The sequence below is a fragment of the Manis javanica genome, chromosome 6, assembly GCF_040802235.1.
Source record: "Manis javanica isolate MJ-LG chromosome 6, MJ_LKY, whole genome shotgun sequence".
Taxonomy (NCBI): Eukaryota; Metazoa; Chordata; class Mammalia; order Pholidota; family Manidae; genus Manis; species Manis javanica.
The window spans coordinates 31,399,728-31,427,204 of record NC_133161.1 but is presented as its reverse complement, the minus strand read 5'-3'; the positions used below and the strand labels follow the sequence as shown (position 1 = coordinate 31,427,204).

The 27,477-nt window shown below is 34.8% G+C and overlaps 1 protein-coding gene across 4 annotated transcripts in view; it reads left to right on the top strand.

Moving 5' to 3' along the window:
* Positions 1-27,477, top strand: part of CFTR (CF transmembrane conductance regulator) — a 170,763-nt gene that overhangs the window by 69,533 nt on the left and 73,753 nt on the right. For all 4 annotated transcript variants that reach the window (XM_073238544.1, XM_073238547.1, XM_073238545.1 and 1 more), the window contains 3 exons: positions 87-179; positions 4,766-4,948; positions 10,149-10,340. In XM_073238544.1, coding sequence (XP_073094645.1) covers positions 87-179; positions 4,766-4,948; positions 10,149-10,340 — 468 coding nt within the window. The remainder of the gene's footprint in view (positions 1-86; positions 180-4,765; positions 4,949-10,148; positions 10,341-27,477) is intronic.

Here is a 27,477-nt window from a genome sequence, read left to right as displayed (position 1 = left end):
AGAACTATTAGAGTGTGAAATAGATGTAATAATGCATTAATGCTTTTCTTGTTCTATAGTATGTTTTTGCCTTTTTTTATGAACAGGATTTCTTACAAAAGCAGGAGTATAAGACATTGGAATATAACTTAACAACTACAGAAGTAGTGATGGAGAATGTAACAGCCTTCTGGGAGGAGGTGAGAATTTTTAAAAATTGTTTAATCTAAGTACTTAAGCGTTTTTTCCCTTCTGCATCTGGTTTTCATCCTAATGGACAACAAAGTTACAATGAAGATAGAGCTGGTAGAACTGGAAGGTGAAATCACTCCACATATTTTATAGGTTACAAAGTAGGGGGCCCAGGAATATTAAATACAGTATAAAAGCCCCCCCTTTTTTCCTAAGTCATATTGACATAACAGATTAGAAAGTAATACAAATGTCATAGGTTTTGGAGCCAGATAGGGCTGGCTTTGAATCCTGGCTCTGCCACTTATTCTCTGTGTAATCTAGATCAAGTTACTTTGTGGAGCCTTTGGATTCTTCATCTGTACAATGGGAATATTAATATTTACCTTGCAGATCTTTTGTGAAGATTAACTGAGATAATTCATGCAAAGTGTTTAGCAGAGTACCATGTACCTAATCATTCCTCAATGAAAGCTGACTTCTTTAAGTCAAGTTCCCATCCAATGTGTTTTATATACACATCAACATAGAGAAGTGTGAGAGATATACCAACGTATAGTTTTCTATTATTTTTAATTACTTTCAATCACTCTTAAAAATTCTCTCCTATATCTAAAAGTCAGAAAAAATATTATCGATGATTTTCAATCCCTAAAGAAGCAATATTTGTTTACTGAGAACATCAAGCTCCTACTTCTTTATCACTTAGGTCCTTGAGTAAAGGTAGGAGTTATGAAACCAGTGTCCCATTTCTACATATTTCACAATATCTTAGACTGTTTTTATTTATGTAAGTAATTTGACCTCTAGGGCTTCACTTTACTTCATTTTTAAAGATATAGGTAAGCGAATAACAGTATCTTCTTTATCTGCGTAGCAGAATTGTAGGGAAGGGTACAGAACAGATTGATTTTGCTTCTTCGTTTTTAGGAATTTCAAGTGCCCTTCTAGGCTTGAAAGAAAAATAGAAGTTTTACAATTCTACTGCTTCTTTCAGATGGTTGTTTTTCTGCTGTGGTGCAAAAAGTCTTCCTTTCAATCTCCTTCCATCTAATAAAATAGCTAGCGTCTTGAGCCCTTACTATGTGCCAGGTGTTGGTATAGTTCTTCGTATGTGTTGTCTCATTTATTTCTCATAATATTCCTATACCTAAGTAATATTAATATTTCCAGTTTATTGATAAGGAAATGGAGGCTTACAAAGGTTAAGGGACTTGGTTTATCTTACACAAACGGCAAGGGCTGAAGTCAGATTTTGGACCCAAATGTCAGTCTGTAATCTTTTCACTGAACTGTGGCCTCCCATCTGGTTGTATCATTCTCTGGTCTTTGACTATCGCCTATCAAATTCTGGAGGCTCTGTGATGGTATTTGCTCAGGATAATGGTGATTGGTAAACCTGTGTTATCCAATACTATCCTTAGAACTTCTGTTTTACAGTGACTGCTCCAGAAGCTTCCTCTCATAGTCATAATCCCGAGCTCTCTGAGCACGTAGACTTACACCACTTTGGAAATGTCACACTCTGAAACCTCTTCCTTAGCCCAGAATTTCCTAACCCCTCAGCTCTCTCTGTCTTGGGCCACTGTGTCCCCACCTAGGCTTCTTTCCAGCATTTCATACTTTCTGTAGGTGACCTCACCCAGGCTCAGCTTACATCAGTGTGCTGATGTCTTTCAAATGCAAATCTGTGGCCTCAGCTTTTTCCCTGAACTTCATGCTTACATTTCCAAATATCCTGCATGCTCCTCCAGCACTTCACATTCATCACTTCGTAAGCTTCATAGACCTGCTTCTTCCAGTGTATTCTCCATTCCCTTTGAGAATATCACCATCCACCCAGTTACCCAAGGGACAAGTCCCTGATGAGTTGTAGATGACTCCTCCCTCGCTCCAAACCTGTGAGTAGGTAAAATTTCTATGTGCATTTAGGAAGCTGAGGCTTAAAGAGTTTAACCAGAACAAGGTTATACAACTAGTTAAAGCTGAGCTAAAAGGTCAAAGTTTCTCTGACTCCAAAGCCCCTTTCCACTCAGCATACTGCCTCTTACTTAAAAAAGAAAAACAGAGTAACTACTGCTTTATTGCACACAAAATGTTTTTACATGCTTTATCTCTAATACTCTCAACAACACGCGAAGCTCAGCGTGTCAGCCAGCACCCAGCTAAATAAGGAGAGGAGACAGACAGATAAAAACAAAGGCTGGCATAAGCCATCTACTCATGACTGCAGGGGACTCAGACACAGAAAATGTTCAGTCTTACTGGGGATCAAACAATGAAAATAAGGTCAATAGTGAGATTCCATTTTTACCTATATAACTACAAAAAATTTCAACACAAATCCAAAACCAAAAAACAACAGGTCACAAACGTTATATAAAAATTTTCTTAATGTTTATATGTAAAAGAGTGGAGGGATTTCAGTTAGAGCATTAAACATGGTTTCTTCTCCATGGTTGTACCTCTGGTGATTGCTATTTTCTTCTTTTTGCTTTTCTGTGTTTTCCAAATTTCCTGAAGTAAGTGTCTTACTTCTGTAATCAGAAATAAAAGTTGTTTATAACAACAACCTTTCCTTGGCCCAAGTGCTTATTGGATAAAAGTCCTACTTCTAAGTGTGGAACAAGCTCTTTAACAGCCTACACTTTCCACCTTACCAAGGACACCCTCTCATCTGGTCTTGTTCATCTAACCCAGCCAATCACCTTACCTGCAAAGTATTTAGTTCTTTTAAAGCAAAATCACTGGGCATGCAGTTCCATCTTCCTGGAACACCTATTCAACTTTCCTGGTCTTGTGAAATCCCACTTCTGTCCTTCATAGACTAGTATGTGGGTTATTTACCTGAGCAAGCTCCAGGCTGAGTTGGTTGCTCTTTCTAATGTACATTCATAGGACTTGTGTGATGTTCATTTGTAGCACCGAGTGCTCTGCAATATTAATATCTATTCATATGTTACTCTACTGTGTGGGATTGTTGAAGTGGTCTTTAACACAAAGATGATGCTTGATAAATATCTGTGTGATTAATAAATGAAAAAAGGAATAATAAATATCTTTGTCTCATTCTTAAAAGACTGCCTGTTTTTCAAAAGCTATGCCTTTAGTTGTCTGATGACTGAGGGGGATGTTAGCCATCCATATCACAAGAACTCAAAGCAGTTGTCTTCAGCTATGTAAGCCCTACAAGAATTTTGAAAAACTATGTGCTTCTGACATATTTTAAAGTTGACCTACAAGTTTTCAACATACGTTTACATGCAATTCCTGTTTGTTGTAAATCGTCCATGTATGTTAAATGGATTTTTGTCAAAACCTGGGAGCTGCTGTTTCAGTGCATTCAATTTAGGGAAGATAAATGAATTGATGATGTCAGTTCTCATTGTCAAGCCAATCAGTTTGCTTTACGTTACAAAAAGTATGCCAACTTTGAGATGTAGACAATATGTATTAATTTTTTAAGAAGCAACCAAATAATTAATTAAAATGCCTATTCTTCAGTCATTTCTGAAATCTCACTCTAAACTAAGTGAGACACATAGACTGCCTTCAGCCTGAAGCCTGGGCGAAATAAAGCGTTACCTCGTGGAGTGTTTCTGCCTTTGCTTTTAGGGGCTCCTCTTTCAGGGGAAAATCATTTTGTTATGTTTCCCTTGTTTGGGTCCTACAGGTTTTTGCAATCCAGAAAGTGCAACATGGTAAGACTTAGAACTGGTGAGAAGGCTCCTCTTCTGCATAAAATGAGGGAAGGACACTTGTGAGAGGGGAAGCAGGAAGCGAGAAAGGACAACAACAGGCGAATCTCAAGCAGATCGATTCTAAGAGGGAGTGCATTTGGCTGTTGAGGATGCGGGAATAGTTTTCCCTAAGACTGTGTGTTCAGCTTCCTCTTCATGTCTTCAGGGCTGTTGAGTTTGGTTTGAAGACCATTACCTAAAACTTCCTATGGGGCAATAGGGAAGTAGGGAACTTCAAACGGAATTTCTTTTTCCCAGCTACTCTGGTTTAAATATACTTCATGCCAGTAATCTGGCAATCTTACCACATTTTCATGTAGTAATAATAACTGCTTAAAGAAATGCTTTGAGCTTCTTGGAGGAAGGTGCTGCTGACATGATAGACTAAAAGTCAAATTTGGGTTGCAGGTCTACTCTGGCCTACTGGGTATGTGGCTTTATTCACTTCACCTCTCTGAGTCACAGTCTATATTTTGAAAGAGAGGGATTATAAAATCTACCTAATATGGTATTGCTATGCTGAGGATTAAATAATGTTTATGTACCCAACCTAAAGCAGAAGGTGTGTGTGTGTGTGTGTGTGTGTGTGTATTCTTTAATTTGATGATGAGCCACAATCTGAGAAATTGAAATTATGTTTTCATTAAATGCTATAATTATAATTTTTAAATTTGCAGGGTCACATACTCTAGAAATCAAGTGTTATATAATTATATGCTCTAAAGTATGGGTCTGGTATCCATGTGCTTTTCAAACTAATCATAAATACACAAATCAATACACAAAACAAATAGCTATAAAAAATATCTGAAAAACCTACTTTTCATTTTCTATGTTTTATTTTATTTTTACAGGGATATGGGGAATTATTTGAGAAAGCAAAACAAAACAATAATAATAGAAGAATTTCCAGCAGTGATAACAGCCTCTTCTTCAGTAACTTCTCACTCCTTGGTGCTCCTGTCCTGAAAGATATCAATTTCAAGATAGAAAGAGGACAGTTGCTGGCAGTTGCTGGATCCACTGGAGCAGGCAAGGTAGTCCCTTCTGTTCCCCGGCATTAAGAACTTAATTTGGCATGCATTTCTTCTTTCTTTTTCTAGTTTGTTTTATAAGAAGGTATTTTGGACAGTTTCTTACATTGGTATTAGGAGAATGCTTGGATATAGTGCCCCTTATAATACAAATTATTCCACTGGTAATATCCTGTACTCTTTTATTTCTTAATATCATTTCCAGTGGCTTTTTTCTTCTACATCTTTATATTTTGCATAGCAGTCAACAGAATGTCTTGTACATGATGGGCAACTCAGTAACTTTATTGAATAAATGAACCCTCCATTTTTACCAGACTGAAAAAAGGCACAGACCTTTTTTCAGAGCTGGTCCAGAAAAGTCTTAGCTTTGCGTTTATCTCATGAGCAAAGGTCCCCATTTTGTTGACATTGGAATTTTGAAGATTGGATGCAGACTTACTTATGATTTATCATGAGGAAAAGTTCTTGCAAGAGATAGGATTTTTTTTTGATGGAATACATAGGAGTGATAATTTATTCAGTGCTGGTTACCCTCCCTGCCTACTCTCCTTCCATCCCAACTTATTATAAATGAGGGATATTTGGAGATACAGTTGACAAAAATTAATAGGTTAGAAAACAGCTAAAAAAGAAAGTGATAACAGTTAAATGGTCAAATTTCATTGTCAGCACAAGACTTTATAGTGATCTTTAAAGTATGAGCTACTGTTCAGGTAATGATAAACACTTGTTCTTCTTATCAAGGAAATAAATTTGAAGGGCATAAAGAATCAAATCAGAGATAAGAAAGGGCCACCTGGCTTTGGAATGGGCTACTAAGGGCAACAGGTATTTGCTTTGGAAGTCACAAAAAAAAAAATAGGTCATTGTTCCCACTTGACTGTAATTTTAGCTATGGTACTTGCTAGAAATATAAGATAAAGTGTAGTGTCCTCTTAAAGCTTTTCAAAATATTTTCTACAGTTAAACACAAGGATAAAAGGAAAGGAGAGGAGAGGAGGGGAAAAGAGAGGAAGTGAGGGGAGGAGAGCTTCTGTAAGATAAAAATATTTTAAAAAATTGAAATTAAGAAGCACTCCTGAAAGAGTTACTGATTAATATCTAATAAAGAGCCATATTTTGAACAATTTAGTTTGAGACCTGGGAAACAAAATGCCACAGAGGATTTCTAGTCATTGAATTTGGTGTCCACAATACTAGTAATGCAATTTGTTTATTTCTCTCTCCAGTTGTTTCCACACATGTGAATAAAGTAGCTGTACTTGTGTGTTTTCTTAAAAAAACTTGTTTCCGCTCTACGTTATTTTCCCCCATGTATTTCTTGTATAATATTACTAGTAATTTTTACTATTAAAATATAATCACACCATAGGAGGAGTTGTTAATAAACAAGTTACTGATGATCTAAACAAGAATATTTGCTTGTGAGAGGATGGTAATTATGTTTCAGAGAATTTTTAAGTTAATTCTCTTTATGTGTTTAAAATTACTTCTATGAAAGGTGTACAAAAATAGCTTTGAAATTACAGATTACAAAACTTAACAGCAATTAAATTTCAGGCAATTCTATTAAGAATTGATAAGCAGATAATTGCTGGCTGGAGTTGAATTGCATTTTCCTGGAAGTAGCTTATGAAGACAGAGTCAAAATGAATGCAGTGGTTCCTTAGGAATAATTCAGTTCTTCTGAGAAATAGCGTTTGACAACTCAATCTAGGAGGATATTTTTTTATAGTATTGGGGATGGAGCATTGTGTAATCTTATTAGATGAAAGATGTAGGTAAAATATAAGATTGAATGATTGAAAATATTAACATTTTAAGTTAAATTACACTCCCACTCAATTTGGTAATTTGTGTATCAAAAGTCTTACAAATAACTGAATAATTCTTCTGTTTGTGTGACTTAACCTAGTATGTTTACAGATATTTTATATAAAGACAATCATCATGACATTGTTTCAGTAACCAAAAATTGGGGGATCCCCCCAAATGCCTAATAATAGAGCGTTGATTAGGTAAGTTTTGGTGTAGTTACATAGTGGCATGTTATTCAGCCAGTAAAAGGTATGCTATAAAAAAATGGCTCTGAAGGATGTATGTGATGGATATACAATTAACAATGACAACAGGGTATAAAATGGTGTATATATATTATGATCTATATTTTATAACATATGTATATAAATGTGTCTGGGAGGGCATTGTATGTCAAGCTGCCATCTCTGAGAATTTTGGTATATTTTATATCTCTGGATTTTTCCTAAGTTTCAATAATTAATATGTATTAGAGATATCCCTCTGCCTACAATGTAGTTATGTTCTCATAGATCCATTGAGGTAAAAAATATTGTAAGTCAAAAATGCATTCAATATACCTAACCATCTGAACATCATAGCTTAGGCTAGTCTACTTTAAATGTGCTCAGAACACTGAGCCTACAATTGGGCAAAATTACTTAACACAAAGCCTATTTTATAATAAAATATTGAATATCTCATGTAATTTATTGACTGCTGTACTTAAAGCAGAATGGTTGTAAGTGTATCAGACTGCATGGCTGACTGGAAACTGAGGCTCACAGCCACTGCCTAGTATCTTACCACATATTGCCAGCCTGGGGAAAGATCAAAATTCAAAATTTGAAGTATGGTTTCTACTGAAGGTGTACCACTTTTGAATCATTGTACTGCCCAAAAATCTTAAATCAAACCATTAAAAACTGGGGACTGTCTGTATTTTCTTGATAAAATGATAAGGCCAGGTTTAACTTTATCACTCTCCCTGTTATAATTGTCTAGACTGGAAGGGAACCATGTAGTCTTTGTTTTTATATTCCAAGGACTATCATAGTGCCTAGCACATCGTAGGTTCTTGATACAAATTTATCTAATGAAACATCTTTGGGAAGATTTTTGTTGTTATAATCTGCATTAAGTGTTTTACATTTATGAAACTTGCTTGAATTATTTTACTTAACAATAGTGGTATAAAAGTCTGCACCGTGGGGTACCTATGACTGAAGGCTGGCCTGTGGCAGCTCCTCCAGGGTGTGGGGAGTTTCAGTCTTTCTTTTGTCCCTACCACAAGTGAAGCAGATCTGTGGCCTTGCTGACTACCCCTACTCCACATGGCCTCTGCCATCCACTCTGGCTTCAGTCTGGCATGGAGTTAGCTTGGTCTTATAATAACTGAGCATCACATGTGTAGAATAAGCTATTAGTTCCTGCTTTTGCTTACTTTTTAAATAAAATCCAAATGTCTACAAAGCTTTATCTGTATTTTGTTATTTATATATATCTCATATTCGATGGCATTTTCATTTAACTTCATGTATCTCAAATGACAAAAATATCAATAAATATGTAAATACATTTAAGTATAAAATATGTATTATATCCTGGGTAATTAGATCCATTCCATTGTTTGGATTCATAAAGCTATTCTATTATGAAAATGTCACACCTAGCTTTAATCTTTATACAAAAGGATTTTACATAGGAATAAGGTATTTCAGATATTTTTCCCTCATACAAAAAAAGAATTGTAAAATTTACTGAAATAAATATCACTAGGATGTCTGTTACTTGACCCTCCTTTCTTCCTAATATATTTCAGGTGATTTTATTACTTACTAAAATTTAAGTAAGAATTACAAATTTTAGAAAATTAAAATATATAAAAAGTTAGATTTCCCTCTCACTTCTCTCTCTCCTGTGCCTATTTTCTGCTTCCCATCATTCCCTCCCTCAACCAGGCAACCACTCATTAATTTTTTAAGTGTGTGTGTGTGTGTGTAGTATTCCATTGTGCGGATGGATGTTCTATAATGTGAGTCATCTGCTGATTGATGTTTGGATTGTTTCCGGTATTTTGCTAACATAAAGAATGGCACTATGAGTAATCTTACACACAATACCATTTAGCATGTTAGTAAGTATTTCAGTAGGATAGCTTCCTAAAAATGGTAAAGCATTTGTATATTTGTCAAACTTACTTCCCCAAAGACTGCATCAGTTTATGTGTGCACCACATTGTTCAAATGCCTGTTTGACAACTACGTAGTGATGTTAGTTGGATATGCAAGTGTGGTTTTAAGAGAGTGGGGGCTGAGAGTATAAAGATCTGAGACTAGGTGAGATCCCAAAGGAGGAAGTGTTAATATGAGGAGAAAGAGGCCAAGGTATGAGCCTGAGGGCCTTCCAACTTTGGAGGTTGGGGATGTTTTTGTTCTAGTTAGTTATATTTACAATAATAAATTTATGTTAAGTCTTTGATTTTCTATGTCTTTAGTTCACGAATATGAGTTTGGATAATGTTTTTTATTCCTCAGCTGACTCCTCTTCTATTCAATTTTAATCAGTTGCATTATCTTAAAGTTTTATCTTTGTATTTTAAATAAGCTTATACTTCTGTTACTTGATTTGTTACCTTTAGAGGATATCCTTTGACTTCCAACTTTTCTTGTTGAGGCAGCTGATAAATTTCCTCTATACCCCATTCCCTCTGTTGGTGTTGTTTTACTTATAACCTTTTTTATTGTCAGGGCATATAACATAATTTTAATTCTGTTTTTCAACTCTAATTCCCATATTAGATTAAATTTAGTTCATAGTTATATAAAGTCTTTGCTCAGTGATACTCTTTTTGATGAAGTTTCTTCAATGATATCTTGGATGATTTTATCCTAGTTTCTTCGTGCAGGGCTCATGGGAACAATATCACCTGACCATACCTCTTTTTTAACTCATTTCTCTTTTATAAGATGAAGATAATATTGAATATACTTTGTAGGGCTTTGTGAAGACAAAACAAATAAATACAGTTATACAGAACAGCATCCAGCATGGAGTGAGCACTCAGCAAATGTTAGCTGTTACTAGTCTTTCCCTGACCACCTCCAAACCTGTGCCAACAATATGAATTAGGTGCTCCACCTCCGGGGACCTAACCTCTATCATAGCACTTACTGGACTCTCTCATAATTGTCTCTTTTAGTCCCCTTTGCTTTTGTGCATAACAGCATGCCCAGAACAGGAAGTGTTTAGTAAATTTTGAATCCAATGAATTAATATCTTTGAAAAGAATCCTTTAAAATCAGACTACCTACCTCTGCTTAGAAAAACAGGTGAAGGCAGGTGCATCCTGGGAGTGATTTGATCAAATGTGTTAACTTAATAACAGTGGTTTCATTTCCAGACTTCACTTCTAATGATGATTATGGGAGAACTGGAGCCTTCAGAGGGTAAAATTAAGCACAGTGGAAGAATTTCATTCTGCTCTCAGTTTTCCTGGATTATGCCTGGCACCATTAAGGAAAACATCATCTTCGGTGTTTCCTATGATGAATATAGATACACAAGTGTCATCAAAGCCTGCCAGCTAGAAGAGGTAAGTAATTATGTGAAAAATTTCTGATTGTGCTTATGAATCCTTTAAACTGCCTAAACTATACACTTAGCTCCATATTCAGTCAGTCAGCCTACATATATTAATCAAGTTTGCACTATGGGTAAACTACTATAAGTAAAGCAATGAAATACAAGATCTCTGCTTTAAGAAACTTATAAGAACATAAAGAAGGTACAGTTAATTTTTAAAATGATGGGCTGGTTTGGTTACATTAAAAACTTATTAAATGGTGAGAATTTTGTTCAGTCATAGTGAGACCAATAATCTCATAGGACATGCATTTTTAAAAAATGTACACAAGAGGATTTTAATAATTTTAATAATACTATAGCCCAAGGACTGAACATTGACCGGCAACTAGAGAATCAGTTTAACGAGATAAAATTATGATTATATTTTAACCTTTGTCCTTAAGCATATAACCATATAACCTCCAATGACTATAATTTTCTGAAGCAGGCAAAATGAATGTGATGCTATTGATTCTTTTTATAACAATATTGGAGAATGGGCTAATTATCTGGAAACATAAATCATTCCAAGTGAAGCCACTGCATGGATCTTGTGTTCTTCAAGTCATAAATCATATGATGGAGGGTTCAATGGTTATTGATATAAATGTTAGGGCAGGAAATATGTCATTATGAGATTCATCAGCAGCATTGACTGAATAGGGATCTTGATTAAATATCATGATTTTTGATAGATGGCATATGACATTAGTGGATTCCTTTAAGTCACTTTTTATGAAAAAATGACAGTGAGAATAAAATGAAGCTTAAAATACAGTACATGAAAAATAGAAAAAGAATAATTGTGGGTTACATAGAAACTGTTTTCTTACAAAAGAGGGCTATAGTGCTTGCACAAATGGCTCTTTTTGTATATATTGACTCATTCAACAGTCGTTTTTTTTTGTTTATCATTAATCTACAATTACATGAAGAACATTATGTTTACTAGGCTCTCCCCTTCACCAAGTCCCCCCCACAAACCCCATTACAGTCACTGTCCATCAGCGTAGTAAGATGTTGTAGAATAACTACTTGTCTTCTCTGTGTTGCCAAGGAGAGAAAGACAAATACCAAATGATTTCACTCATATGTGGAGTATAAGAACAAAGAAAAACTGAAGGAACAAAACAGCAGCAGAATCACAGAACCCAAGAATGGACTAACAGTTACCAAAGGGAAAGAGACTGGGGAGAATGGGAGGGTAAGGAGGGATAAGGGTGGGGAAGAAGAAAGGGGGTATTATGATTAGCATGTATAATGTGTATAATGTGGGGGGGATGGAAAGGGGAGGGCTGTGCAACTCAACAGTCGTTTTTTAAAGTTCTATTCTCTTATTTTCCATGCATCCTGAAAGTATAATGAAAATAAAAGCTCTCCTGAAAAAGTATTTGTTTATCTTGAAGAAGCTATTCTTCATTCCTCAAAAGCCCTTCTTCCAGGAATAGTATTTCACAACTTAGAGGTTGAAATACTCAGTAGATTTTTTATTTAAAAAATATGAGTGTTTTCAGAGCACGTGGATATTTGTCTAGGAGGGGACTGGGATGTAGGAGTGGTAGTGCTTTGCAAGATAAATCATGGGCTTTATTTACTTATTAGTGGTGTTGGGAGATTTCTGGTAGGCTTTATTTTTTGCTTTGAATATACCTTTTCTCATAGAAATAATTTTGTAAGTGGTGGTTTGATTCCCCCAAGTAAACTTACAAAAGTATGTTTAACCCAAATATAGCATAGTTATATTACTACTAATAAATTCAGAATGGTGAGTCCCTCATTCATGGAATGAGCATTTACTAACTTCTGAATACTGTGCTGTGTCCTGGGAATACTGTCCATTTTGTAAAAGGCTCATATTATAGTGATCTATGTTTTAGTGAAGGATTATATGGTGTATGAATTGTATTTCAATAAGGCTATTAAAAAATTATGAAGGAAAGAAGATAGAGGGGAAAGAACATACTTGTTTTTTTTTCTGATTATATGACCAGCCTTAAAAGTATTTTTAAAGTGTATAATTCAGTGGTTTTTTCTTAGTGCATTCACAGGGTTGTGCCACCATCACATTTTCAACTCTTCTAAAAGAAACTCCATCAGCGAAGTTTCCATTCCCTCCTTCCTAACCCCCCACCCAGCCTTAAGCAATCACTAGTTTACCTTTTGTCTCCTAAATTTTCCTATCCTGGATATGTCACATAAATGGAATCATTCAATATCTTGCCTTTTCTGTCTAAATAAACTTTTAAACTAGAAGAAGGTAAGGAGTCTTCTTTTTAAAAACATTTATTGAGGCTTGCTGTATTTTATGAAAATATGAATAAAATAAAACCCAAATATTTCAGAGGTTCATGGACCAGTAGGAGAAAGAAGCATATCAGTAAAGATTGCAACTGGTCTCTAATAGAAAATGAAAGAGACATTTCTGTAGGAGTAAAAGGAGGGAGCATAGGAATCAATCTAGATCTGCGTCATGTAAGGAATAACCTCCAGAGCAGATACAAGGCTCATGTTCTCTGGTGGAATGATTCACTGTGGAATTTCAATGATGAGAAGAGTAAAATTTATGACCTTGGAGGAATTTTCTGATTAAGATCATTATAGCTTCCATTTAAATAGAGAGCAGGTTATGTTCATGTGAAGAAGTAGTAGATTGATGAGTAAATGATCTCTGGTTTGTTAAGAAAATTAAATGACATAAATATAAGGTGCCTAACACAGCATTTGGTGCAAATTAGTCATTCAGTAAAGATTATCTCATTTGTACTTCCTTTTGAGGAGGAGAATATTGCTAGAGAGCCTGATGTCAGATAAATGTGTCTGAGAGCCAGTTCTTACCCATGAGTGACTGCTGTGGAAACCAGGTGGAGGCTGGTGTGATTGAGAAGGAGGACGATGATGGCCCTGAGAAGTCACCAGTGTGAATTTTGATGTTGATGAAGTGGTTCTAAGAGAAAATGATACAAGTGGTCACCTATAAATATGGTAGCTGTCCTACAAGACACAGTCAATAAAAGTTGGAATGTTCTGTCAAAGAAAACAGATGGCATAGGACCCGCAAGATTTGGAATGTCAGCGTGTTGGTTCCATGGTGCAGAAATGGCAATGGGGTTGGGAGGTGATCTCAGTTTCCGTGTGCCTTTCAGGCCCCAAAACATCACTTGTGTGATTACTTTATGACAGATACTGTGGTGGGTACAAAATGAAAACTTTGTTATTCCTCCCTCAAACAGCTTATGGGCTGATTGAGGGAAAACATACAGAAAGAGACCATTCCAATATATTATACAAGTGTTGGAATAGAGATATTCTTAGGTCACTCCAGAAGTCCAATTGAGGGCTTTTAGCCTATCTAGGAAGTACAGAAAAGGCTTTCTCTAAAAGCGTTCACCTGGAAGAATGAGTAAAAATGGAAAAGGTATTCTGGACACAGGAAACTCTTTGAGGAAAAGCACAGAACATGAAGCCACTTGGTTAGTTCAGGGAGCGACAAGCATCTTGATAGAACCAGAGTGTAACTGGGGGACAGCGAAGTGTAAGTGGGGAGCAATGAAGCTGTAGGGTCATTTCGTGGAGGTCTTGTCTGCCCATCTGAGGAATTTGAACTTGGAGAGCTTTAATCAGGAGAATGATGTAATCAGCTTTGCGTTTTAGCTCTATCACTTTGCCTGTGATAGCAGTAGAATTAAGGCAGACATGATTTGGAGCTTTGTGGAATAACAGAGGGAGCATAGATTTTGACATTTGACAGAGCTGGGTTGCTAAAGAGTTAATTAACATTGATGTATACTGAGCTTCATTCTCTGTAATGTGCAGATCATATTACCTACTTTGTAAAGTTCTATAGACTTTTCTGGCACATGCAAAGTACTTAGTAAATCAAACAGCTAGTAGTAGTAGTCGTAGAGCTATTTGCTGTTGTACCTGGAGAGGGAGACTAATAGGAAGCTATTTCAGGTAATCCAGTTAATGGTCATCATGGACAAGAAGAAACAAAAGTTAGGCAGAGGAACTGTGAGAATATAGGAAATGACATATGTATGTATGTACTTTATGGTTCCATAGCAAAGGGCATCAGGGAAAATGGCCTTTGGGGAGGAGTGAGGTTTTTTTCCTCCAGAAATCAGAAAAAGAGAGAAGTTGGTTTAGGATTAAGGATTCCCTGCACAATGGGAATCATGACAGGGGATAGGTAGAAATGCTGTGGGTTTAGGTAGGAAGGATGTGAAAGTGAATTACATAGGACTGAGACATCTGATCAAGGCAGAGGGATCAAAAGTCTTGCTAACAAAATTCCAACAGAGGACACCAATGGGCTTCAATAATCATTGTTAATGATGATACCCTCCACCTTGTTTTTTTAAATGTGCAATTCACTCTTATCCCTCTTTGCCATAAAATGTCAAATAAGACACCTAGCTTTCCATTTCTAATAATCCCTGAGTTCCTGCTCCTTTCTGTCTTGATTTTTGCACCTGATTCAGGACTGCCTAATCTGTGATAGATGACTACCATCCAGTGTCTCCTAGATTCTTTATACTTGCATATACATACTTATAACTAGCATATGAAGTGAGTACAATGAGTACATTAGTATACACTGTTCTTTTCTTTGCTAAATGTTTCCTATATTTTGTTAATTCTATCCCACTACATGGGAAATTCCTTAAGAGCAGTGATTCTTCAAAGTTTATTTTGGTGTACTCCACCTAGCAGTTTGATAGGCAGAATGGCAAATTCTTCTTAGATAACTATTTCAAAGGTATTTTGGTGTACGCCTGTCAGCTGCAAGAATTTTGCCCTGAAAATATTCTTCTCTGAGCCTCACAGTCTTAGAGGTTGAGGTGACAATTACATGGCTGCACATTATTTCTGGGAGTAACAAATAACAGTAAATAAAAGTGCTCAACTCTCTTGAAGGTCAAAGTTAGAAATTTTCCATTTTCAGTGACTTGAGATTGTCCAATGTTTGTATTTTTGTTGAACTCACCTTTGAAAAAGGTCAGTGAGAACATTCCAAAATGAAGGTTTTATTTTTTTAAGCATGGAGGAGTTTTGAGCATAGAACACGAAATACCTACTGAATCCTTGAGAGTTAAGAAAAAGCAGCCCTGTGTTTACTCTCTCTGTGGCCCCATCACCAAATACAAAACAGTTGTGATTAAGTGTTTTATTTTTGACTGCCAAAGTTGATCTGTTTCTTAATGTGCTACATCTAGACTTGGAACTAGAGATGAGAAAGGAATATTTTCTTCCTCATTTTTGTGTCTTTGTTCAGCTCTTAATATCTACAAAGCACTTGTGTATGTAATGATGCTTAGTGTCATAAGAGTAGGCAGGCAGGTGTAAATTTGCTTGGATAGGAGGAAGCAGGCAGAGCATAGTTCACATAGTTTTCTGATTTCAGTTTGTTGTTGAAAACTGTTCACTCAGTGGGATGGCTTAAAGACGTTATCACAGGGTAGGGCACAGAGAAAGTTGTGCTGATAGAAGAACTTGCAATGTGCAGACATGAGTGAGCAAGTCAGGTTCAGATTCTTCACCTTCAGTTTTTCTTCCTCTTTTAAGAACATCTCCATGTCTTGCTTTACATCCTACTTTGGATCTAGATTATAGAATAGATTTCTAGGTAAAATGATAGTTATTTTTAAAATACCATTTTACATCCCTGTGCCCATTAACTTACGCTCCCATTATTTTCTTTCCATGTTCCCAAACTACCCTTAGAGTTCTCCTAAATATTTAACATTTGTAACCAGCCCTGGAGACTTTGCTAGAATAAAAAGAGGAATCAGTATAATTGGGCCCTCATTAATATACTTATCTCTTAAGGAGATTATAATCATATTTTGCTGTTGAAAGAATGACAGACTTCACTGTTCTTTTGCTCTTTTTTATTTCTAGAATACCAGTTCTTTTACCCTTCACCAGTACCCTATCCGACCACACAGCCCCATAGCTGACAGCAGGAGAATTCTAGGCAGGCCAGTGTTTGGGTAACAAGTAATTACCAATCACTATCTTTATTCAGTGACTCACTCTCTTGTAAAAGTATCTGGTTTTGGAGAAATAATTGGCTTTTATAACAGTGTGTGGTAGGAGGTGGGGTGGGGATGTGAAAAGAGGTCAGGGGCTTAGGATATGTAATTTGATTCCACAGAGTTGTTTCGATCCTTTCGTAACTGCAAAATAGTCATCCTTAAGTGTTTGTTTATGTACTGTAATGGAAATATTTACTGTGTAAGTTGAAGAAGTAAAATCTGTTTATGTTTTCTCCTCCACTACTGCTTGTCAGTTTTCACATTTAAGTCACTAGAAGAAAAAAAAATGGTAGAGAAGTTGGCATGAAGTTACTAAAAGAAACAAAATTGGGAGGGAAGTCAGAAAGAAGTTACTAATAGAAAAAAATTGGGAGGTAAGTTGGCAAAGCAGTAAGTTAATGGCTGTTCTGACAGATAAATTCCATCCCACAGATACCACAAGAGTAATTAAATTCGAAGTTGGTCTCTGGATCTCCAGATTTGGCCAAAACTAACTTGTGTTGAACAGAGGCTTAACTTTGGATGATCAATCTACCATTATAGAAGAACTCAGGAATGTTCAGTTGGGAGATCTATGAATAAAAAGGTACCATAAGAAGCAACATTTGCATCCAGTGGTAGCCAGGACATAATGGATACCTGAAACAGATATTTGAAACGTGTTGAGCTATGTCCCCTAAACCAGAATAAACCACACTAAGTGACTGTACCTTGAACCACCTGTAATTTTCTACGTAATTAAGTTTGAAAGCACTGTCATTCATTTACTGTAATATGAACAAGCATGTTTATTTTATGAAACTACTGAACCAGAACCAAACAGGACCTTCATACTGTTTCTTGAACTAAACAGTTATTTTACCCCATCCTCATTTGAGCTCTGGAACTTAACAGTAAATACTAGCCGACATCTACTGGGAGAGCACATGTCAGCACATTACACACCTTGGTCCGCTGAGTTTTCAGTTTCCACTTACGTAGTGACAACGTTGCCCAGGGTTTGCAGTCAGAATGAAAATGTGCTAAAGTCAAAAGTATGAACTAACTTTTAGGATGAAGATTACAATTCTGGAACTAATTAATAACAAATTAGTATTCTGTTCTTACATTTCTAAAACCAAAATAGCCATCAGACTGACCCTTTGGGCAAGTCAACAGAGAAGTAGTATAAAAATTTAATTATAGCTGTCTGGGACCAAGCTCTCATAAATAGATACTGAAATTAAGATATTTAGCCATGTTTTCCTATTGAAAAGCAAAAAATCATTCAGTTTTCCAAAGATGAGTCAATAAATTTGGTTCACTTGCTGGTCTCATCAATTATGAGACATATAATCTTCGAGTCTCTCAAACTTTCACTTCTTATTCTTTAAAATGTAAATAACAATATTTGATAAACTCCTAACCACAATTTATCCATTATATATATATATGCCTGATGCTTCATCCCTCTTGAAGAACTGGGATTCTGAACCCAGTATTTTTGGAGTTCTTCATTTTATAGCAATGGTTAACTAAACGTCAAGAGAAAAGTTTTACACTGCACTTAGTAGACCTTTAGACCTTTAATAGAACCTTGAACTAAGTAATGTTCATAAAGATACCTTTCCAGGAAGGGAAACTTATTCTTTTTTTTTTTTTTTTTAACTCTGAGTATGTGTTCTCTAGAGAAAACTGCCCTTGAAATGACAATTATAATATTAATATCTTTCAGAACCAAGTCTACTACAATACCTCACTTTCATTTAGGCAGTTTGGTTACCCTTCATGGAAATTTAATAAATTATAAATTTTATTTCAGAAAATATTTGTTGAATTCCTGCTCTGGACACAGCACCATGGTAGGCACTCTGGGTGCTGCCTGTAAGTGTAACAGGGGTCCCTGTCTACAGTGAAGTTTTGACTTACAGATATCTTGGGGAATATATATATGTATACATTAATTTATTTAGTAAATATGTGTGAATGCAAACATTGCACTAGGCAGTGCCCCAGACTCTGGGGATACTGATGAGCAAGACATAACCCTGTTCCTCAGGGGTTTTCATTCTAGTGGAGATGAACAAGTAAAAACCAGTGTGGTTTGATAAATTCTGTGATACTAAAATAAGGTCCTTATATGAGTGCAGAGAAGCAGCACTCAGTCTGGTCTTAGAAGGTCAGGGGAGGTGTCCCTGGAGGAAGTGACACCGAAGGTGACGGATGATGGTTGAGTAGGAGTCATTTGAGTGAAGAAGAATGGGGAGAACACTCCAGAATGAGAACAGAATGTACCAGCTCTGGAGCCAAGAGAGAGTATTGTACATCAAGGAGCTACAGTGAGTTCTGTGTGGCCAGGGTGTAGAGTGAAATGGGCCTGGAGCCAAGAGAGTGCCTTGCACTTTGGGGGTTGCTATAGGTTGCTATACTTAAGCAAGGCTGGAGTCTGGAAAGGCGGGATGGGGTCTGGAAAAAGGTATGTGGTGAGAGCTAAACTGGAGGAGGCCAGGTAGTCATGGTCTGTGTCCCCACTTGCCAGCAGTTAAAAAAAAGACAGAAGTACTCTACTTAACTTTCATGTTTCATATTAACTGGTGAAACCCCATTCTTATACAGCACTCTAGAAGCAGACGCACTGGGGAAATGTGGTGCTTAGAGAGAGAGTACAGTAAAGCACCCTGGAAGGAGGGTAGATTTGTCCACAGTGTCCTCCACAGTTGCTTTCCTTTGCTGGTGAAGTGCCATAATAAAAATATTTTAGGAAGATTCATCTAGTGTAATATACAAACTGAGAGGGGATAATGGATAAATTGTGGTTAGGAGTTTATCAAATATTGTTATTTACATTTTAAAGAATAAGAAGTGAAAGTTTGAGAGACTCGAAGATTATATGTCTCATAATTGATGAGACCAGCAAGTGAACCAAATTTATTGACTCATCTTTTTTGCCATATTCTATTGGAGTTAAAAATCTGCAATTTGTAAATAAGGAGCAAAGACTTATGAACTAATGACATTGAGAATTCCATGACATGGTTTTGAAAAATATTTGTGGAATATTTGTTTTCATATAAATGATATGTCAAGCTACTATAATCCTAAGTAAGTATATTTTAAGAAAATCACCTCTCCTAACACACTTGAAATTTAAGTAAGTCAGGGAATTTTTTCGCAGGTCTCCTCCCAAATTATCTTACTCCTTTTCCTCTCCCCTCGGGGAAGAATCTCTCCTTAATTAGTCATGAGCTCAAATTCAGAATATGGAGTATCAAGTAGGTGGGCTGTCACACAGAGGAGGACACCTTCTCAGGGCAAGTTGAGTTGGTGTTCCAGAATTCACTCTTGGGAGAATAGGGATCATGGCAGGATTACTTCAGAGGTAATGGGTGAATGACTGCTGAAGCCCATCTTAGAAGGAACAAAGCAGGAGACCTAGTTAGTGGGGACCTGGGAGACCTCTTAGGAACTCCAGAGCAGGATCAGGACAAAATAACACAGCACATGCCAATGAAGAACCGAGAAAGGAGTGCTCTTTCATGGCCTGGATTTATCCCAGCATCTTGGGTGTGTAGACCTAGAAGAGATAGGTAAGGAATTAGCAGCTCCCTCAATGCCAATTCTTAGACCAACTAAATCAAAATAATCTAGAAAGCCTTTAAAAGCTAGATTTTTAAGGGTCATTTCAGAGAATATGAAATCTGGAGATAAAAAAACTGGTTAAATAGTTAAATCTCTATTCCACTGTAAAGTTGAAATAAGATAAATAGGCATGTTTGTTTCAGCTATGTTTTCTAATTTCACTTCCATGGGAATACTTTCCCAAAGACACCTGTATTTTACAATATTTCTTTAAAAATGCTTGTTATAGTTTTTAATATAAATACAGAGCTCCACACATACAGAAATAAACACTAAGAAGGTATAGACATATTAACAGAATTACATATATACTCACAAATGCATACATAAAACCTTATGTGTGTGTGTGTGTATATATATATATATTTGAATATTAAGCAATGGTTTAATATTGGTGATAAAAAGACTGTAACATCCATTATCATAGTGCTTTTTGTACTTTTGTTGGGTCCCATAAAATTTTTATTCGAATTTGAATTTTCTGCTATAAATTTGGTCAGTACCAAAGCTCAGTGAAGGAAGAACTTTTATTTTTCAGGTTGCTGAAAGGTTCTCACTTTCTAGCAAAGATTAATTTCTGGGTAATATTTTTATGTACTGTTACTTACAGTCAAGTTGGACTTCAACAAGTTACCTTTCCTAGTAAACAAATCTCCAATTTTTAATTTACAATGTTCATCCATGTATATTTTCTTATATAGAAGTTAACTTCTGTTGATATGTATCATACCTACAAGCATTCTCAAGATAACACACCCACATTTACAACAGCTATCTGCAAAAATGGTTAATTCATTCTTTTTCTCTTTCCAGCACTCTCTTTGCTTTCTCTCTCCTTACTCCTTCCCTGTTTCCCCAAAACTTCGCTTTCCCTCCTCCCTTCTTGCCCATTTTCCTTGTGCATAAAGCACAATAGAAATACTTAATATTAAACATTAATAACAGTTTCAACAAACAACGATTCACTGTTAAAGTCATGCTTTATTGAATAGTATTACCTCTAAAGTTCATGTTCCTTCAACTCAAGCTTCTCAGTCTCCTCCCTTACCACAAGCAGCTATGTTGTCAAGGTTGTTCTAAAGAGTGATAAGGCAGCCATAAAACAAGGTTTATGGTATTTTCCTATCTACAAAGTCATAGGAAGCTCAAATGTTCTTAGCAAATATTGCAAAATTACACAGAACCATTACCATTAAGTCTAACACTCCACCCTTCAAAGTTCCCTCTCTCTCTCAATATAATAACACCCTATACCATTCCTCTGTCTCTTGTTCCAGAGTTAATGAGCTTTATATTAGCAATTCTTCTTTAACAACTTCTGGTTTGTCTGCCTCAGCTGAGTAATATTAGGGCAATGAAGTTTAGATGCATTTTAAAAAAGTAATATGGTAAACATTTGTGTGAAAAGTACATATATCGCCTGGGGTATATTATATACTTCTTATAATAAAAAAAGTTAATCTTTATTGCACACTTATTATAATGTTACTTTGACCCTCTGTAGTACTCTTTAAGTATTTTCAAGTGCTTTACTATCTCAAACAGACCTAATATGTTGTATGAACAGAATCCTTTGAAGTTGACATTTGCCTTTCTGACCAGAATGTTGTAAGGGGAGTTAGCCAAAAGAATAAATATCTGTTTGAGTAGGCATAATAACTACAGGTTAAAATGCAAATTCTGCCATTATTCATTGGAGTGAGAATAGGTGCACATTATTTAACAATCTCCCCAGGTGATTCTGAAATAATTGATCCAGGGATCCACTTTGAGAACCAGTGATCCAGATACCTGATTTTCTGCAGATAAACCATGTTGGGAAAATTATTAAACATCAAAATGTAGAAGGGCTTCAAAGAAAGGTTTTTCAGGGTCTCCTTTAACAAGAAGATTGATCACAATTTTTAAAAGTTTGTATTTGATTTAAGACTTAGGTATTTTATTTAAAAATCTCAGTAGTTAATCTTTATATAAAGAATCAAATTATGCCCAGCATCTTAATTCCTCCAACAGTTTTTATAGGTAACTCCAAGGGAACCCAAGTGAAGTTGCAGTGTGAGTAAAGAGAAGTCTATCTGTATGCAGGGATTCTCTAAGAAGCACATGCTTTTATGCTGCTTTTAAACTCATAATAGAACCAAGTAGCATAATTTTTTTTTTAGATTATAATTTTCACAGAAGGGAAAATCTGCTGTGAAGGCCAAAAACCAACACCCTTAAGATAAATACATTTACCAGATTTGAATGCCCTTAGTAATCAGCAAAGATAAATGTTTAACAGTGTATACAAAACCGAGTGTTTTATGTTAAATCAAACAGCAAAAGCCAAACACTAATAAAGAAATCTGCAAATGAACAATAAACTAGGTAATCAGAATAAGTACTCACATTAGCAGCAGGATATTGGTATTACTAATGTATTTGATCTTAAAATAATAGGCTTATTCATAATTCTCTTGAGTCTATCCCCACTATTTTGTTTTGTTTCAATCTCAGCAGCTTCCCATCAATTATAATCTCTGATTATATTTGTTAAATGACCCAAATTTACAGATTTTTCTTCATAAATGGCTTCAGTCCAATAAAGGAAACCAAATATATTGGCTTAGAATATCAAATCTTTTTAGGTGTAGAAATCTCTTATTTTCATGCTTTTTAAAGCTAATCATATAGCTAGTGTCTAGATAAACATTCATAGGACAACATCCTTGTTCTAACTGCATTCATTGTGAGGGACCCAGACAAATTCTAAGTAGAACTTTCATCAACTCCTTCTCTAACATACATACACAAACACCAACACTTGAGGTAATTGCTATTATGAATGTGATATGTACTTTTCCAATCCATTTAAATAAATTTGCACCTATATATACATATACTTATCTATATACAATATTTAATACTTATGTTTGTGTGGCTTTGAAATACACATAAATGGTTTACTTTGTACACATCATCCTTCAACTTGCTTTCTTTGTTCTTATTACTTTTTTGAACTCTAGCTGTGAAACTTCTATGTAGGAATTTACCTCATTATTTTTAACTGCTGTATTGTACTCATGTCACATTTTATTTACTTATTCTGCTACTGACTCACATTTAGATTGTTCCAAGATTTTATTCAATACTTCAATGAAAATTTGAATAATTCTCTTTGTACATATGCAAGAATTTTTCTAGTGTAGATATCTAGCAGTTGTATTTGTGATATGTTAGCATATATGTACATGTTTCCAGTTTTACTAGATACTACCAAATTGCCCTTTAAAGTAGCTATACCAATTTATACTACCACCAGTCATTTACGACCATTCCCATAGACTAATGTTTTTGAAAGTTCTTGCTCTTGACAGAGACCTTTATTTTTGCCATTCTAATTTGTAAAAAGTCATAACTCTATTTTTCTTATTTGTAGTTCTCTGATTGCTAGTTAGATTACCCTTATTTTCATGTTTGTTAGCCATTCTGACTTTGTATCCTACACCAGTTTTGGGGGTAAGATATCTCGTTGACTATGGGATGTGCCTTATAAACCGCCACTGTAGGGAGCATAAATTGTACAAGGGCCTAGTTGCTATGCGCTGAATTCCTTCACTCACTGTTAGTCTTGAGATACTCCTTCCATAGGCTTGTTTCCCACGAGTGCCTGGGTGCAGAAGGCATAGGGCAGCAGATTTGTGTTTGGAGGACACAGGACTTCTTTACTAACTGACTTTGGTTCAGAGACTCCCAAATGGCTTTGCAAAACTTGCTTAGATGTAGCTTTTAATCTAGTGTCTTAGACTTAGCTAGTGGTTACAGTGGCCCACTGTCCTCCCATCTATCCTTCTGTCCTTTTCTCCTTTCCTTAGGGGTTGGACTTGCATTAAGGTCTCACAGTTTTCCTAGCCTTCCCTGTCCTCTTCCCTATTTCCTTTTATGCAAGTATTTCCCCTAATAAAATAATTTCTTGTCTAATACTGTCTTAGATCAAGAGGAGAGATCTTCAGAATTACTTGAAAAGATCCAAACTGATAGGAAATTCAAGGTGTTTTAATGTTTGAAAAGAGTTTATCCTTTAGCAATGCTTTCTTCAATATTTTAATGGTGTATAAAATACCGTTTTCTTTTATAAGCATAGTAAATTTATCTAGAGATATCACCACTGATATCCAACATTTAAAAACTAAAAAGAGTTTTTTGAACTTAGAGGAGCTGGATAATTTACTAGAAAAATACAAACAATCAAAATTGAGGAAAGCAGCATAAAAAAACTTGCATAGGCATAATACCATTGTAAAGATGGTTCAATGTCTATTACTTAAAAAGGGCACTGTCACTAGATGATTTTAAAGCTAAATTATATTTCACCTTCAAGTAACATACACTCCTGAATTATTTAAACTATGCCAAACCATAGAAAAAGATGGAAAGCTCTTCAATTCATTTTCTAAAATCATAATAGTCTTAGTACCAAAATCTGAAAAAAGTATAAAAGAGAAGCTATAATCATATTTATGATGTAGATACTCATATAAAACATTATCAAATAAAATATTAATAGAATCCAGCATGGTGTAAAAATAATGAAATATGACCAAATAAGACTTATAATAGGAATGCAAGGTGCTTCAGTATAAATAAATCTATAAATACAATATATTTGTTATACTGACAACGAGGAAAACCATGTGACAGGATCAATAGATGCTAAAAGGATCTTACATAAAATTCAAGTCATTTCTAATAAAACACAAAATAAAAATAGAAGTAGAAGGAAACTTCATAAATACAATAATTTTTTTAACCAAACATCCCAAGTAAACATTATTGTAAATGGTAAGAAGTCAAGTCCATTTGTCTTAAAACAGGAACAGTATTAAACATTCATGAAAAGATTTTTAACCTGAGAAAATTTGAGATTTTAGTAAAAAGCAAGCCAACAGAAAACACAAACCTGCTAGAGTTAATAAGGGAATATGATAAAATTGGTTGGATAGTAAATAAGCATACAAAAACAGCTTTTCTCTATGCTAGCAACAATCATCTAGAAATGGAAATAGAAAGCTATTCCATTCACAATAGTAGAAAACCACAAGATACTTAGGAATATTGATGGGAATGTAAGGTGGTGCAGCTACTATGGAAAACAGTTTGGAAGTTTTAAAAATTAAAAAGGTTTAAAGAATTAAAAGAAAAATACCGTAAGCCAGTATTTCCACAAAAGAAGAATACTGTATGATCTCACTTACATATGTGGAATCTTAAAAAAAAACAGATTCATAGGCAGAAAGAGCAGACTGGTGTTTGCCAGAGGCAGGGTGTGGGGGATCAGGGGAACAAAATTGTGGGTATTTACCTGAAGGAAATGAAAGCACCATCTCAAAAAGATCTCTGTCCTTCCATGTTCATAGCAGCATTATTTACAGTAGTAGCCTGGACATGGAAACCTAAGTGTCCATCAGCAGATGAATGGATAAAGAAAATGTGATGTGTATATATATATATACACAATACAATATTATTCAACCACAAAAAAGAAGGAAATCTTGCCATTTGTGACAACATGGATGGACCTTGAGGGCATAATGCTAAGTGAAATAAATCAGAAAAGAAAAATACCACGTGATCTCACTTATATGTAGAATCTTAAAAAAAAAAAAAAAAGTTCATAGACAGAGACTGGTGTTTGCCAGAGGCAGGGGATGGGGGATCAGGGGGACAAAATGGTCAAGACGTTCAAAAGGTACAAACTTCAAGTTTTATGATAAGTAAGTCCTTGGGATATAATGTATAGCATGTATAGCATGGTGATTATAGTTAATAATACTGCATTGTATTATTATATCAAATAATCTGTATTGTATATTTGAAAGTTACTAGAGAGTAAGTCTTACAAGTTTATCACATGAAAGGCAAATTGTAACAATTTATGTGTTGATGGATGTTATCTAAGCTTACCATGATAATAATTTCACAATATATACTTATATCAAATAATTACATTATATACCTAAAGTGAATGCAATGTTATGTGTCAATTGTATCTCAGTAAAAAATACTTAGGGATAAATCTAACTGGAAATTTACAGGACATATATGAAGAAAATCATAAACTCTTATTGAAGGATCTAAAATAAGATCTGAATTAATGAAAAGATAGATCATGATTTCGATAAGATTTAGCATCTTAAAATGTGAACTTTTATGTATATGCACCTTATGTATATATTTAATACAATTACAAATATATCTGAACTAGGTTATTTTGGAATTTTATTAATTTATTAATGAACTTAAATATCACATGGGGAAGATATATAAAATATAACTAAAACACATGCTTTATAGATAAACTTCTTTGGTTTGAATCCTGGCCCCATCATCTATTAGCTGTGTTATTTTGGAATGTTTACCTTTTCTAACTTTCAATTTCCTCATATTTAAAATCAAGATACTTTTGTGCTATATGTGTAAATTACTTTTAAAAGTACCTGAAAGATAGTAAGCACTCAAAATACATTAGAATTTATTATTATTACTATTGTTGTTAATATTGTTATTATATAATGGACTAAATGAACAAAAAACCCAAAAAGTTTATGAAAAAGAATTATGCTTTCTCAAATATTTAATCATACCTAAAGCCATTAAAAAACCCAGTAAATTATTAGCATAGAAATAGAATGTGCATCAGAGGAACCAGAGATCTTATGAAATATGAGAATTAAATTTATGGTAGATGATATATAATATCATGGGAAAATTATTTATTTAATAAATCATGTCTGCTATTCAACTAAAAATAAGATTAGAGTCTTAGCTCACACTATATATAAACATTAATTGTACCTTGAATATATATTTTTAATTTTTATAAAAGAGTAATAAGCATTTTAAAAGAAAATTTAGGATCTATATATATAACCTGAAAGTGCAGTAGTACTCTTTAAGCAATATGTCGCTTCCAGATAGATATATTAACTTTTTTAACAATTAAAATTTTGCATATGACATGATATACATGTGGTGAAAACAAAAATAGAAAAAATGTTTAAAAAATATACAGCAGAAAAAGTTGTTAATATCTGTAATATGCAAAGAAAAATTATAGAAATTTGGCTAAATCAGCCTCTTATTTATTCTATTTAAAGAAGAGAAAATTGTCACAAAATTGTATTTGTGCTCTTGTACATTTAAATTCAGTAGGGATATTTACTAGAATGAAATTGATAATTCATTATCCTATAGTTTCTTATAGGAGATAGTTTCTTATAGTTTCATATAGTTTCTTTACTTGCCTTGTCTCTTTTATTGTGCCAGTGTCTTCTTGCCTTTTCTATAGCTAGCTACTTCTTCTGATGGTATTCCTTTTCCCATATCCTTTCTCTACCTTGGACACTTCCTTTTCTTATATGCACCCCTTGCTTTGTAGCTTAATGTTTGATTACTCTCTTTTCCTCCATT